This window comes from Rhagoletis zephyria, unplaced genomic scaffold (assembly GCF_001687245.7).
Source record: "Rhagoletis zephyria isolate East Lansing unplaced genomic scaffold, Rhagoletis_zephyria_1.1 Rzeph_scaffold_01024, whole genome shotgun sequence".
Classification (NCBI taxonomy): domain Eukaryota; kingdom Metazoa; phylum Arthropoda; class Insecta; order Diptera; family Tephritidae; genus Rhagoletis; species Rhagoletis zephyria.
In genome coordinates, this window is record NW_016158108.1 from 29,394 (window position 1) to 45,147 (window position 15,754).

Sequence of the window (15,754 nt, forward strand, 5' to 3'; positions counted from 1 at the left end):
ATTAGACATTTATTTAATATTGATTGTAAAATAAAATTTAAATAAAGTATTTTGCGTAAATAATACTATATTGTTTGTGCAAGAACAAAGTATTTTTTTTTTAATTTTTACTTTTTTTTAATCCATAGCTTACATATTCTTTTTGTTATACAGATCATTTACATTTTTTTAGCCCTCCATGCCAAGCGCGAAATTTGGTTTATCCGCCGTTTTTACTGAATATATACCGCGGGCATTTTGCAACACTGGATCTCCCATTAAAATTCGTTGTCCAGTGCAATTCATAGCCTTAGCATCGACTACAGAATTGCAAGCGGTAGCTAGGAACCCCGTTTTGCTATTAATGGACTCGGCAAAGTATTCACACGAGCGACCATGACTGCAGCCAGCTGTGAAATGGTTAAAAGAAAAAAAAAATTTTGTGAAAACAAATTAGAAATCAACTATAGGTTAGGTTAGGTTCATCTGCTTTAGTGGGAAAAAAAATCTAAAAATTCTTTGTGTGCCATATGAACGTGTTTTGTATTTTTGTAAAGGTAATTTATTCACTAAAAAGAATTAAACCGAAATTTCTCTATACATAGAATTAATTATATACCGTCAAGAAGCCACTAAAGTTAACAAATTTAATATTAAAAATTTTTATGAGAGCATAGTTAAGCGGAAAAAATGTCAAAAATACATGCTTACATCCAAGGCACATTAAACAGGTAGTATCAGTAGAGCAAAACAACATTTGCGTGTATTTTGTTGTTGCTTCTGGTATCGAAAGTGTCAACTAAGGGTGGGTAACTCAGCAAATTTATAGGAGTTGACTCAATGACTCCAACTCACTTTAAGGAGTCAGCTCATTCAACTAACTCATTTGACTCTTTGTATGTTACACTCATTCNATCATACAAAAGTTTAAGCTTGAAAGGTCTGCACAAAAATGTTTAACAACTTAATCAACGGAATCAAAATAATAAGATATTTGTGGCATTTTCAAATATATCCAGTTCACGTAAATCTTATTATTTTTCAGAATATTTTAGAAGTCGATTTTTATTATTTTTTGTTTGGGAGAGTGATGCACCCTAATATATAAATATATGAAAAATAAAAGTGAGTGATAATTTTACGTTTCCTGAGTTTTGAACGAAATTATGCTAAATTTACTCACTAAATATTTGCGCAGGTTGATTACAGCCTGGCTGGAAAGCGCCTCCACCATTTGGATAGAAATCTACGACCCCAATCGGTTGCTTGTACCCCAAAATACCCGCACAGGTGTGTATGACATCAACAAATTCAGCATCGGTTACATCGAGATGATTCTCAGGACCAGTGCTGCCCTCAAAAGCGGGACGTGCGGGATCCAAACCTACATAAATACGCATATGCATACATACAGGGGCGGGAATATAAATAGGGACGCGACATTTGACCAAGTTTTGGCTATTTTTCTTTTGTTTATTTAATGTTTTTTTTTGTTTTAGAATACAGCTCGTTGCCAAAAATCCGTAAGTCTGAATTTCAACAAACTTTGTACAAAAATTTCGAAATTTCGGCAAAATTTTAAATTTTTTAATCAGAATTTTTAGTAAAATTATTAGTATGCATTAATTTTAATTCAATAAATTGCATGTTCCAAGTTGCTCAAAAATTTCGCCGAGTTTTGATATTTTTTTGATATATTTTTTTTTACGCTGTCACGCTTTATCTTCCATACAAAATATGGGCTACAAAAGTGCATTCCAAAATTTTTTCTAAAAATTAAATTTTCCTAATTTTTGTACACAGTTTAAAATCCTGACTGATATGGTTTTTGCTTGATAACGAGCTATACATTCATAAAAGAGTATTAAACATAAAAAAACAAAAATGATAATAAATAGCCAAAACTTGTTAAAATGTCGTGTCCCTATTTATTTTTCCGCCACTGTACAAGTGCAATTGAAATCTACAGGCGTTTCTCGCGCAATCGATATGCTCCCCTACTCACCGGTAATACGTCCAAGGCGATATTTCGTATACGAGCCAGCATAACCCATTATATGCGCCCCCAAACTGTGTCCTATCAAATGTATGCTCTTCGGATCGGCATCTTTCTCTTCCACTAGTAAATCAATTAATTGCGCCACTGCTCTACCCACTTGTACTGTATAACGCGCCGGTTCAAGATAGTAAATATTATCCGCTTGATCGCTCCAATTTATAGCGAATACATTCACATTACCACGTTCGGTGTAAGCGTTGCGTATAGCTTGTATGGAATTACTGCGTGAACTCGACTTCCAGCCGTGTACCAAAATTTTCGTATTTATATCGGGTTTAAATCTATCGGCTAGCTCCTCCCAGGTTTCACGTTTGCGTCGGCGAGTGGTACTCGTCGTGGGGCCTTCGAGTAGCGAAAAAGCGGTCGTTACTGGTTTGTCAGGGTTCGAGCTGGTGAGTAAAAGTGCATAGGTATGCAGTAAATATGAGCAAAAATGTGCGATGAATGATTGTAGAGCGCGCTAGTGCATACCTGTCATAAAATTCAAATTGTATAAATTCGGATATTTCACTACGATCGTGTTCGGCTGGCGGTTCAACCAAATAAGCCACTTCCATTTCACCCTCGCCGTTGGGCATATACATCCAAGTCTTGTTGTAGTCCTCATCTCTAAGTTCCACTTCAGCGTGCGCTACAGCTGGATAGACGAAAATTATTTAATAGTAAAGATCACGCTTGTTGTTTTTCTTTCATCACTTACCAAAAGCAATTAGGTACACAGAAATTCTTAGGATCCAATTCATACTTTCACCATAAAAACGAAAAACATGTTGAACATTTGAGCTTAGGTTTTAACTGTTCAAGCCTACTTTTTCAAACGCTTAAATATATTTTGGTTGGCTTTGCATTTCTTCGTGTTAAGTTTTTGCTTTGTGGCGGCATATCTACGCACTTATCGTCGAAAAGAAGGTTCAAAGGGTTCATAGCACTTTTCAATTGCATTTTCGTAATGACTATTTAGCATTTAAATGTTAATGGCTTGATTGTGGATAGCAAACATCAATCAAATGTCAACGTTGTCCATTGCAAACGCTTTACACTGCACTACAGTTAGTTAGAAGCGAATGTTGCATTCAAAAAGTGCATTTATCAAATAAGACGGCGGGTGGGCAATGCTGTTTAATATGTATAGTATTCCCTATGCGCGGTACAAGCGAAACATCATAGAAAAAAAAAACAGAAATAAAGAAGTTCCCAATGCATTTTATAATAAATTTCTTTTGGCCTTTGTTGTTGTTGTGTTTGTAGCGGCACTACTAAGCATCCCCTAAGTTGGTTGATCCATCAATCATTGTCGTCAAGCTCAACCAACGGTAGCCTTAGGAAACCAGCTGTTTCGACGTGGTTAGACTGGAGGGAAAGAGGTGTTAGCTGAGCAAGTTCGAGTTCACATATGAAGAGGTTTATGGTTTCATGGGGTGTGTCTCCACATGCCGGACACTCGTTGGAGTCGAGTCTGAATAAGTTGCCGTTTAGGCAGCTGCAATATCAAGACCATAGTTGGGCCATAGTGACGCGTGTCTTACGTGCAAGTCGAAACTATGAGTCTGCAACAGGTGTAGATTCATAGGTCAGCCCCTCTGAGTGCCATTGATCACTCGTCGATGCGTCATCGGCCCAGTGGTTGGTCGACATAAGTTTGGACTGCGGTGGACCACATTATTCTTGGTCCCATGCTGCACCAACCGAACCGCCTCCCCGGCACACCATAGTTCAGCTGAGCAACACAAAACTAATTCGACCACCCCCAACACAGAACAGCCATAGAAAGGCATACCACACACACAACCACACTCCCACCTACACCCCGCCGCCAACAGTTCATAGTTCCTCACACAATCTACTCGATGTGTCAGTCCAGGATATACCGTAACGTGACATCAGTCAAGTGACTTGGCTGGTTCCACTTTCGGGCGTGTTCAGGACTGCTCATGACGTGCGATTGAGCGAGCAACTTCGTGGGCCCTAGCTGTACTATACCATCGCAAATCCCTCTGCAATGCTGGCCACTACCACCACAAGGAAGCATCCCCAACAGAAGCACACACATCAATTGGCCGGCAGGCAATACCACAAATCACTCACGACCCATATTGCGATGTCTCACAAGGCACCCCAAGATTCTACAGTTCAACTGCAACGGACTTCAGAGCAAGATTGAGGAGATAACCGACTGGACATGGATTATTGATAGCTGCGGTCCAAGCGACGAAGGTGCTCAGCAACTAAACATTGTTGAGCTGCGCTGAAGCAGCTGACATAGCAACTGTAAGCGCTGATCTGATAAACAGCATAACGTGGCGACCTATGCTGACTCTAGCATCAGATCATCTGCCAATAGTCATATGGAACGATAAACCTGTCGACTTTGCTTCCGAGTAACATCGAACCTACGTAAACTTTAGTAAAGCTGAATGGAACGGCTTCGAGGAAGTTACTGAAAGTACCTTCTATATCCTTCCCACACCAACAGACGTTTGCATAAGTGAGCGTAAGTTCCGCAGGGTTGTCACTGCTGCTGCAGCCCGCTTCATTCCCGCCGGATAACTTTCGGACACCCGTCCGAATTTTTCAGCTGAAGAGGCTGACAGCCTTCGTCAGGCCGATCCAGGATGTCAACACGGAGGTTCAGCAACTGGTGAACTCACGCAAACGGAAGAAGTGTGAGGAGAATCTGAAGTCTTGCAACTTCACCTCTGGTTTGAGAAAGCTTTGGTCAACCGTGAGGTCACTTTCCAATCCGATGAAGCCGGAGCGATGCGAGAGATATTTTAGCCGACAGTTAACGCTGTATCCTCTGATGGACAAAGCCAAACGTGGAGTGACCAGAAGCTGCACAAGCTTCAAAACGCAGTGCACCTCTTGCTTTCACCAGCAATGAGGTTCAGGTAGCCATCGGGAAGCGAAAGCCTCCAAAGCCATAGGACCCGATGGAATATGCATGCTGTTGTTGAAAAACTTGGGTCCCGCAGGAGTAGATAATCTCACTAAGGTCCTAAATCTGTCTAAGGCCACCTTCATCGTTCCAGATATCTGGAAAACGGCATCCATATGAACTCACGGAGGTTCATAAGCAAAACTCTGGACCCGACAGTATACTGACAGGCCATAAACGGCATTCACGCGGTGTCGGTCTCCAATTGCACCGACTCTAGACCTGTGAAAGCCGTTTTCGGAACAAAACCACCTGACGTAGATAAGAAAGACCATCGTCTGACTCGGGAGACTCGCACCCCCATAGCCCAACTTCGCTATGGCTTCTTCGAATGACCCCAAAGGCCCACTCAAGTAACACCCCTGTCTCTATGAACTAACCCAGTTGGAGTTGCACACTTTTTTGGTCTCCTGTTAGCTAAGCTTGACGACAACGATTTTGGGACCAGTCGATCTAGGAAGAGTTGAGTAGTCGCTACAATATCAACAACAAGTCCTTGGCCAAATATATATTTCAAGGCAATTGGCCGGCCAGTTCTAAACTATGCAGCGCCAGTGTGGCCGCCTGGGACTACCAGGACGTAGTTGATGAAGCTACAGACCTGCCAGAATACGGCACTTCGGACAGCGACCGCATGCCTTCTGATGTCGCCCCAACACCACCTTCACGACGAGGCCCAGATGCTCCCAATCAAGGAGTATAACACAATGCTCTGCAAGCAGTTTCTTGTGGGGAGCCAGAGACGTGGTCATCCAAGCAAACAGAAGAACCCTCGCCAGGGCACGTCAGGAGGCATCTCTACGAATTGACGGACGAGGTCCAGAGGTTCATTAAACAACTTCTGGACCCGTCAGCTTATCGACAGGCCCTGAGCGACATTCACAGGGAGTCGGTCTTAAGTTATGTAGACTCCCGCCCTGTGAATGCCGGTCTAGGCACACAGCCACCTGACGTGGACGGGACAGAACTCTGTCTGCCTCGGGAGACCCGCACCACAATAGCCCAACTTCGCTCTGGCTATTGCAGCAGGCTAAATTCATACCTGAGCAGAATTAATGAGGATGTGCCCAACCAATGCCCGGTATGTGGAGGGTCGCCACATGACTCACAGCACCTCTTAACATGCCCCGAGAACCCCACCCAGCTGACGCCCCTATCCTTATGGACAGACCCTGTCGAAGTCGCGCACTTCCTAGGCCGCCCCTTAGCTGAAACGGACGACAACGTCGACGAATGAACCGACCCGAGCGGGGTTTAGTAGCCGCTACAAGAACAACAACGTTCGCCAAGGGTGCGGATATTTCAGGTGCATGCTCTCAAATTTTAGTCCTTCATATCTTTGCCGTGGTCGTCATGGAAATAGGGGGTCTAATACGAGGCTGAATTGTTCCTCTCATTAACATTTGTTTTTACGTGGCGGGTCCCAAGCCCAGCGCACAACCTATTGTAGTGGGTTTGTTTTCTCACATTACCTCGCTTCCAAACATGTGTGTAAACACCGAAATCTGCTGAAATCTGAGGAGCCCTCGCCTAGGCACGTCAGGAGGCATCTATACGAACTGACGGACGAAGTCCAGAGGTTCATCAAGCAGCCTCTGGACCCGTCAGCAAACCGACTGGCCCTGAACGACATTCACAGTCTCGAGTTATGTAGACTCTAGACCTTTGAATGCCGTTCTAGGCACACCACCACCGGACATAGACGAGACGGAGCTTCATCTGCCTCGGGAGACAAGAACCACAATAGCCCAACTTCGCTCTGGCTACTGCAGCAGGTTAAACTCATACCTGAGTAGACTGAATGCAGATGTGCCAAATGAGTGTCCGGCATGCGGAGAGACCCCTCATGACTCGAAACATCTCTTCGCATGCCCGGAAAGCCCGGCAACACTAACGGCTTTGTCCCTGTGGACCGACCAAGTGGAGGCTGCACGCTTCCTAGGGCTACCGTTAGTGGAATTTGACGACAACGACTGAGATATCAATCGATCTGGGCGGGGTTGCTGTAGCCGCTACAACAACAACAACAACAACAACCGAAATTTGATTGTACTGAATGCAAAAAACGCCTTTCGCCTCTCCCTGGTGAATGATGCTCAAAACCGTACGTTATATTCATCGATTCAGTGCCAAATTTGCACCTTTTAGAAAATCTCCTAAGTAAATCGCACCGATTTCAAAGCTTACAACTTTCAAAACATGCCTGAATAACTTCAAATCTATTTTTATAAGTTTAAAATTTAAATTCATAATGAAGCTTGGCAACCCGCTAAACATGAAAACTGCTTTCCAAACACTTCCAACGCTGGCGTATAGTTAGCAACCCTGCCCATTTTCACTGTACAACAGCAACACTGGTTTGAGTTTTTTTTATTGTGCGTCATTCTTCCTTTGCTTTGTGGATTTTTGCATGCGCTTCAATTTTGTTTCTCGACTTTTCGCGGCATAAATTCGTCACCGACAAAAATAAACTACATTCCTAGCATAAAAAGATAATCGAAATGGCTGGAACTTCACAAAAATACAGAAACTTTGTGGCCGAGCCGATGGGCAACAAATCTGTGACAGAATTGGCTGGCATTGGTGAGACGCTAGGAGGACGCCTAATTGAGGCTGGATTTGATAAGGTTTGTGATGCTGCTAATGCGGAGCTTCTAACACCACAACTATATAGTATATGTACAACAAAGTTTTGAATTAGTTTAAACTATCAAACACATTTTGCTTTTTGTTAATCTAACCCGCGTTATTTTGCAGGCCTACACCGTGCTTGGTCAGTATTTGATACTCAAAAAGGACGAGGAGCTGTTCAAGGACTGGATGAAAGAAGTATGCAATGCAAGTTCAAAACAGGCGTCTGATTGTTACAATTGTTTAAACGATTGGTGTGAAGAGTTCCTGTAAAAATTTAACCATTTCCATAACAGCTTTTTTACTAAAAATAATAACACGCACCAATTATGTGCGTGAGACTCGCATACAGTGCGTTTAAGAAATGTTTTTCGAATTTTATGATCTTTTGTATCAAAATCACTTTTTATATAAGTAATATCTAAATGTAATTTATAATACACGTTTAAATGTCTTTTAAAATAGCAATTAACTATGAAAATGTATCAAAGTAAATCACTTGCGCAAAGAATTGTCAGTTGTGTAGTAGCCGTTAAATTCATTGATAGTCACCTTGAGTTCCAATTAGTGCAATTGGTGTTTTCAAATAGTTTAAACGTTACCTAAATATAAAAATAAAAACTGAAAATACATACCACCAACTATTCCGTCGACGTTTCGTTCAATTCTGTGGGGATTGGCACATTCGTTCGTTTCCTCTGTGGTTAGTTGAATTCGTTTTTTTTTGTATTTTCATTTAAAAATAAATAATGGCTTGTTCGAGTTGCAATCACACCGCAGTTCGGTGTGAATTTATAGCAACGTTTTATCAATTCGGAAGTTGCAACAGTTTTGGAAATTTTCATCGGCGCTGCGGTATTGCCGCTTTTATACGCGCCTCAAAGAGGCCCTAAAACTGAAAGTTTTACTGAACAGTGCCTTGATCGATAAAGTTTTTAAACTATTCCAAATTAAATGAAGTATTTCAATTGGTGGTGGCTTTTTGCTGGTGAAATACGTATTCAAACATTTTAATTAAAACAACAACTTGTATGAATTATAATTGACAAATTTTGGCACCAAAATTAGAAAACATCTCTGTGTTTAACTAGTTCTACGCCATTTTCCCTATTAATTCTCGTTCTATTCAAAACAGCAATCTGCTTATTCCTTCTGGTCCATAGCAGCATTCTTAGACAACACAGTATTTGTCCTTTTCTAACACCAAAAACCGCCGTATCTTCAGAGTTACCAAATTCCTTTTTGTTGTAAGTCCATCAATTTTTTTTAAATAGAAAATGTTTTCCACATTTAAGAATATATACAATATTTTAATTTTACAACTTTAACACTAAATTTCCCTCCGCATAGCGTCTACTATAATTGCCACATTCTTCTATCACACAACCAAAGTGTATTACAAAAATACATTTTGCACACAACCATTCATTTCTCACAGCTACTTCATCAAATACTCATTTATGACATACGCGGACATTGGCAACTCTGCCGTCAAGTTTCCATAACACGGGCGAGAAAGAAAGTGCACAGTTTTCTGCTCTCGGTAATTTTCACATAAAAACTTATTCATTTGTTAAATAAACACACAAATTATTAATAAATCTATTTAACATATTCGATAACAAAACGTGATAGTTATTTTCGTTATAAATTGCAGCACTCTGCTTTTTTAAAAAGAAAACTTTTTCTTCCAAGTCTGAAGGTGGGGAAAAAGTGCATAGACAACGCGTACAAAAAACGAGCGAGTATATTTCGGTAAAAGAGAAAGACTAATAGGAAAGAACGAAATCGGAAATATTCCTCTTCGGTACCAAGAAAATTTCTGGCAGTGACAAGATTTTAATAAATTAATTTTTAGTGTATTCCACAAATCCGTGTGATTGATCAAAATTCCAAGTTTTTGTTTTAATTAAACCAGCATAAGTGAACAAATTTGCGAGTTTAAACCCGACTAATATACAAACGGACATATTGTTGAGACTAAAAATCCTTTGATGCGCTCATTACCTACAACCATTGTATAATTTGTGGACTTCATGTGCTTCTATAGAGAATTTTAAGTGCACGAAACATAAATAATACGTGCATATATATACATATATATGTGCATAGGTATATAACAACTGTCGGTGTAAATTCTTTCAGTTTGTTTCCTATTTGTGGCAAGACAAATGTACTCTTTTGTATTAAAATTAAGTGGTTTGAAAAAGTTCATTGCCTCCTATTGTTGACCTGCACCGACGAATAGAAGTATCAATGAATGGCCGAGGGAAGACGAAATTTGCAAACGATATAAAATTGATTTCTTTTAGCCGTTAAAACAATCAACAAAACATTGTGCATCTTCGCCTACGGGAAATAAAGGCATTCAAGTTCGGCCAGCCTCGTATTTTTTGTCGTTGCGTAGCTGCCCTGTTCCTTTGTCTATAAATTCGTTTCCCCTATAGTTGGCAACACCCTTCGTTCAGTTCTGTCATTCATAGAATTTAGAAGAGCAAAAAAGGTGTGCTAAACAAAAGGTAGTGGGTCTCTTGAATTGTCAAAAACTTGGTGGGCGTTGGAAAGAGAGAGAGAGTATGCATTTTATTTTAATTGGAAGAGAGTCGTTCNTCATATATATATGTGCATAGGTATATAACAACTGTCGGTGTAAATTCTTTCAGTTTGTTTCTTATTTGTGGCAAGACAAATGTACTCTTTTGTATTAAAATTAAGTGGTTTGAAAAAGTTCATTGCCTCCTATTGTTGACCTGCACCGACGAATAGAAGTATCAATGAATGGCCGAGGGAAAACGAAATTTGCAAACGATATAAAATTGATTTCTTTTAGCCGTTAAAACAATCAACAAAACATTGTGCATCTTCGCCTACGGGAAATAAAGGCATTCAAGTTCGGCCAGCCTCGTATTTTTTGTCGTTGCGTAGCTGTCCTGTTCCTTTGTCTATAAATTCGTTTCCCCTATAGTTGGCAACACCCTTCGTTCAGTTCTGTCATTCATTGAATTTAGAAGAGCAAAAAAGGTGTGCGAAACAAAAGGTAGTGGGTCTCTTGAATTGTCAAAAACTTGGTGGGCGTTGGAAAGAGAGAGAGAGTATGCATTTTATTTTAATTGGAAGAGAGTCGNGCATATATATACATATATATGTGCATAGGTATATAACAACTGTCGGTGTAAATTCTTTCAGTTTGTTTCCTATTTGTGGCAAGACAAATGTACTCTTTTGTATTAAAATTAAGTGGTTTGAAAAAGTTCATTGCCTCCTATTGTTGACCTGCACCGACGAATAGAAGTATCAATGAATGGCCGAGGGAAAACGAAATTTGCAAACGATATAAAATTGATTTCTTTTAGCCGTTAAAACAATCAACAAAACATTGTGCATCTTCGCCTACGGGAAATAAAGGCATTCAAGTTCGGCCAGCCTCGTATTTTTTGTCGTTGCGTAGCTGCCCTGTTCCTTTGTCTATAAATTCGTTTCCCCTATAGTTGGCAACACCCTTCGTTCAGTTCTGTCATTCATAGAATTTAGAAGAGCAAAAAAGGTGTGCGAAACAAAAGGTAGTGGGTCTCTTGAATTGTCAAAAACTTGGTGGGCGTTGGAAAGAGAGAGAGAGTATGCATTTTATTTTAATTGGAAGAGAGTCGTTCGTTGCGCACCAACAATGCTGCCATGTTTTTCATTTTGGTGAAATTGTGTATAAACAGTTTCATTTTAAAATGCCAGCGTTTTTTCTACGCATTTTGCTGTCAAAATGTGAAATCGAAAGTTACTTTCCCAGAAAGTACTAAATGCAGATTTGCAGAAATCACTTTCGGAAATAAAAGTTGCAAGGTGTAACTGCAACTGAAATTACGCAAATTGCTTTAGAGAAATAATTTCAACTTGATCGTGCTGCACTAGCAATTTTCCATTTAGGCTGCAAGTGCTGTCAAACAAATCGAGTGTTACCTAGTGACGCGATTTTTGCCGAATTTGTATAAGGGCTTGTTCGAGTTGCAATCACAACCGCAGTGTTGCGCGAATTATTAAAGTATCACGATCTGTGTGAATTTCCAGCAATGTGTTATCAGTTGGGCAGTTGCAACAATGTTGCCATTTTTCATCAGTACGGCAGTAATGCCGCTGTTATTACGTGCCTCGAACAGGCCCTGTGTTTTTAAAAATTGTGCATCACATTTAACAAAATACTTGTAATTAATGTACAATGATATGAACAATTTAAATGTATAAGCATCAGACATTTTGTGGTTGTTTTGTGCGCATTTTACCATTTTTAACAAATTTTTTAGGTCAGTAATATTGTTACGAGCATAAAAATGTCTAGTAACTCAGGTGAAAGTGGAATTCTCTGCATTCACTGTGTAGACAAAAGGTAGTTTCGGAAAGTTTGGTTTTCGGAAATAAAAACTGCTTTCGAAAGGCACTTTACATGCAAGATGTAACTGCTCCTGCAATCACTTTTGGGAATTCTTGAGTTTGACAGACATNAATAAAAAACGAAAGTCACTTTACATGCAAGGTGTAACTGCTCCTGCAATCACTTTTGGGAATTCTTGAGTTTGACAGACATTTGAAAAGGACTTGCACTTGCCACGTCTAACAGCTACTTAAGGTTGCCAAATTGGAAAATTTCAAAAACAAGTCGCTTGAGCATGCAGTCAAAGCTCGCTTATGAAGCGTTTTTCGAAGGGTATCTTTTTTTCTGAAAAGCGAACTCGGAAAAATTAAAAAAAATAATGTTTGGCCGATCACACAGCAAATAAATTTTTGCAAGCAGTGGTCCTCGTAACTAGTTTGTTTGTTATTTCTCTTGGTTGTAATTAACTTTACCCCCAATTAGAAGATTAGTTTATTATTATTGGCATTTATTTATAATAATCCTTTTTTACTTATTTCATACAAATTTGTGATCAGTGTCACTGCAAGTTTATAATATATATTAGAATCCGATTTGCACTCTTTCAGTTGCAGTCACTCCTTGGAACTTTTATTTTTTAAACTGATTTCCGAAAAGTATTTCTGGCTGTTCACACGTGAAAGCAATATTCCTCTTTCTAAATTTGGCAACAAATTGCATGGAAAAGATTAAAATACTGCCACGTCTGACACGCTCTATAAAGGCGAATGTGGACGCTGTCAAAANGAAGCAATATTCCTCTTTCTAAATTTGGCAACAAATTGCATGGAAAAGATTCAAATACTGCCACGTCTGACACGCTCTATAAAGGCGAATGTGGACGCTGTCANCTTTCGAAGGATATCTTTTTTTCTGAAAAGCGAACTCGGAAAAATTAAAAAAAAAAGATGTTTGGCCGATCACACAGCGAATAAATTTTTGCAAGCAGTGGGCCTCGTAACTGGTTTGTTTGTTATTTCTCTTGGTTGTAATTAACTTTACCCCCAATTAGAAGATTAGTTTATTATTATTGGCATTTATTTATAATAATCCTTTTTTACTTATTTCATACAAATTTGTGATCAGTGTCACTGCAAGTTTATAATATATATTAGAATCCGATTTGCACTCTTTCAGTTGCAGTCACTCCTTGGAACTTTTATTTTTTAAACTGATTTCCGAAAAGTATTTCTGGCTGTTCACACGTGGAAGCAATATTCCTCTTTCTAAATTTGGCAACAAATTGCATGGAAAAGATTCAAATACTGCCACGTCTGACACGCTCTATAAAGGCGAATGTGGACGCTGTCAAAATGCGAAATCAAAAGTCTACTTTTTCGTGTAAACAGCCAGAAAGTACTAAATTGCAGATTTGCAGAAATCTCTTTCGGAAATAAAAATTGCCAAATGTAACTGCCACTCACTGAAATTACGCAAATCGCTTGCCAGATATATTTTCAACTTGATCCTGCTGCACTAGCAATATTCATTTTTGCTGCAAGTGCGTTCAACCCAATCGAGTGTTGCCATATGATATAATTTTTCTGCAATTTGTTTAAAACAAAAGTTGCATTACATATTTTTCTAGTTACATAATTTATTCTCCTAATATTTACTATTTAAGTATTGAGCATTGCCGATTTTGTGGTTGTTTTGTGTGCATTACAGCGTTTTTAGTAATTTTTCAAAATATCGGATAACATTCAAAAGGTGAAAATTTTTGCCTGTGGAGACCCTCCGTTAGCAAGTTGGATTTTTTTCAAAAGCGATATACGCTCTTTTCCGTTGCAAGTCGCTTTCTTGAAATTGACTCGGGGGAAAAGTTGTAAGTTTACCCGTTTCCATGTGTTGGTGACATTTTTTTTTTTTATAGTTCTAATTTGACTTGTGTATTTTTCAAATTTGGAAACTGTCTGGCATCACCACGTCTCTTCTGGCAGGGACTTCTCGTTTTTCTTCGTCAATTTTTCTTGCGGCAATTTTTCGCTCTTCATTGTTCATTTGGATTTCTTCTACTTTCACACTTCAGTGTAGGAGATTTTTGCATAAAGAATTTTCCAACATCCAAAGGAATGGAAACAATTTCGAAATTGTGTTAAATTGAAAGAATTTTGTGAAAAATAATATATTTAGTATTGATTAGCGATGTGAAATTGATGAATAGAAAAAGTGTGTATATAAAAGAAAATGCGAAAATAGTGAAAGCACATTTCTCTTCAGACATTCGTCCAGCCCACGGATGTGTGTTTAGTACGGGTAGGGGTTGGGAGTACAAGGCGGCGGCGGCGGCCCATAAATTTAATGTTCAACTTGCTCAACTGACTAGTTTATTAAAAAAATATTAAATTTTGACACCGTCTGGCTGCCGTTTTAGCAGACCAAATTGGCTATCGGAGTTGGCCAGCCCAGCGCAGTTTTTATGTTGGAAGCAAAGCTAAATTTGCATAAATAAAAACTTGATTGAGGAGCTGGCCGCCGGTGCGTATACGACGTCGTTAGGTGCTCCATAAATCCTGCAGCAACGTACATATTATTTTTTTTTATCATCTGCTTTCGTTTGGTTATGCATACCCGAACGAGTGCAGAAAAGGAGACGTGTGAATCCTTAAGCACGAGTTGCGTCGAGTAGACAGCAGCTAACGGCCCAGTGTGCGAAAAATTAATTGACCTCATTTGATAAATAGAAATAGTACAGTGTAGATCAAATTGAATGCTTTATTTATATTTCGGGAAAATCAAAAATTTTTGAACACAGAACAAACGAGACGTGCATAGCAATATAAATAGCATTCGAAAAGACGCATGCCTCGTCCATATGATTTCGTAAAAAAGTATTAATATGAAATATTAAGAAAATAACAACTGTAACAAGAAGCAATATCAATTAATTATAATTCTACAAGCGCCATCGGATAGCATCGCATTGTATGTATATTCTATCAAATTGAGTCTCCTAAACACATATTAAATTCTTTAAGGCAGCTAAAATTACACTGATAAAGCGTTGCTAAGGGCTACAAATTGAAAAACATAGAACTGCTTCCTGCAACGCCGGTACTAATTCTAAAATAATAAAATACTACGCATTTCCAACAAGGAGCTCACAAGTAAATAGTGCATATAATTAAAAAAGCAGCAAAACATTCGAAATAAAAAACATCAGCTTAAAAATTATTTCCGATGGGCACTAATTCAGGAGCGACAACTGGTATAAATAATAAACCCGTCGGTGCGGGTGGTGCGAGCGGTAGTAGCGTCGTGGGTGGTGGCGGTGGTGGTGTCAGTGGTGTTGGCGGAGTTGGTAGTGTCGGCACCAACAGTTTGGGCGGTGTTACCGGTGTTGGCGGGCTAACCGGCGGCAATGCTAACAGTGTGGCGGGTACAGGCGGCATTGGTACCGGCAGCAATGGCAGCGATGACTGTGGCAATGGTGGTGGCGGTGGACCTAGTGGTCAAAATAATCAACAAACAACACCACAATACACCATACCAGGTATACTACACTTCATACAGCACGAATGGTCACGGTTCGAGTTGGAGCGCTCCCAATGGGATGTGGATAGAGCAGAATTGCAGGTGAGCCGAATATACAAATTTATACATAACTGATTAGTGTGTGTTAGTTGTTAAATCCACTTTGATATGTAGATATTCATATGTGACTTGCTTGCAGTCCTTTATGGTGCCATATTAGTTACATTTGAGTAACTTGGTAAAGGTTCATTGTCTTATTCAAGCTTCACTAGTTGCA

At 39.5% G+C, this 15,754-nt stretch overlaps 3 protein-coding genes across 26 annotated transcripts in view; 2 read left to right on the plus strand and 1 right to left on the minus strand.

Annotated features, from left to right (window-relative positions):
• Window positions 1–168: 168 nt before the first annotated feature.
• LOC108362492 (inactive pancreatic lipase-related protein 1-like) lies at window positions 169–2,781 on the minus strand. The gene is made up of 5 exons (XM_017615500.1): window positions 2,739–2,781; window positions 2,510–2,675; window positions 1,985–2,427; window positions 1,163–1,363; window positions 169–389 (listed from the first exon to the last, which is right to left on the minus strand). The coding sequence occupies exons 1-5, from the start codon at window positions 2,779–2,781 to the stop codon at window positions 169–171; spliced, it is 1,074 nt and encodes a 357-aa protein (XP_017470989.1).
• A 4,542-nt stretch (window positions 2,782–7,323) lies between these two features.
• baf (barrier to autointegration factor) lies at window positions 7,324–8,248 on the plus strand. Its single transcript, XM_017615490.1, has 2 exons — window positions 7,324–7,600; window positions 7,731–8,248. Exons 1-2 carry the CDS (start codon window positions 7,475–7,477, stop codon window positions 7,875–7,877), a joined length of 273 nt encoding a protein of 90 aa, XP_017470979.1. The 5' UTR covers window positions 7,324–7,474; the 3' UTR covers window positions 7,878–8,248.
• An 842-nt stretch (window positions 8,249–9,090) lies between these two features.
• The window catches only part of Cka (Connector of kinase to AP-1), a 59,789-nt gene continuing 53,125 nt past the window's right edge, over window positions 9,091–15,754 (plus strand). For 3 of the 24 annotated variants that reach the window (XM_017615487.1, XM_017615488.1, XM_017615489.1), the window contains exon 1: window positions 14,633–15,579. In XM_017615487.1, the coding sequence (XP_017470976.1) occupies window positions 15,184–15,579 (396 nt within the window). In that variant the 5' untranslated portion in view covers window positions 14,633–15,183. Of the gene's footprint in view, window positions 9,717–13,591; window positions 14,173–14,632; window positions 15,580–15,754 lie in introns of those variants that run through there. The other 21 variants (XM_017615464.1, XM_017615466.1, XM_017615479.1 and 18 more) reach the window with 21 other exon arrangements.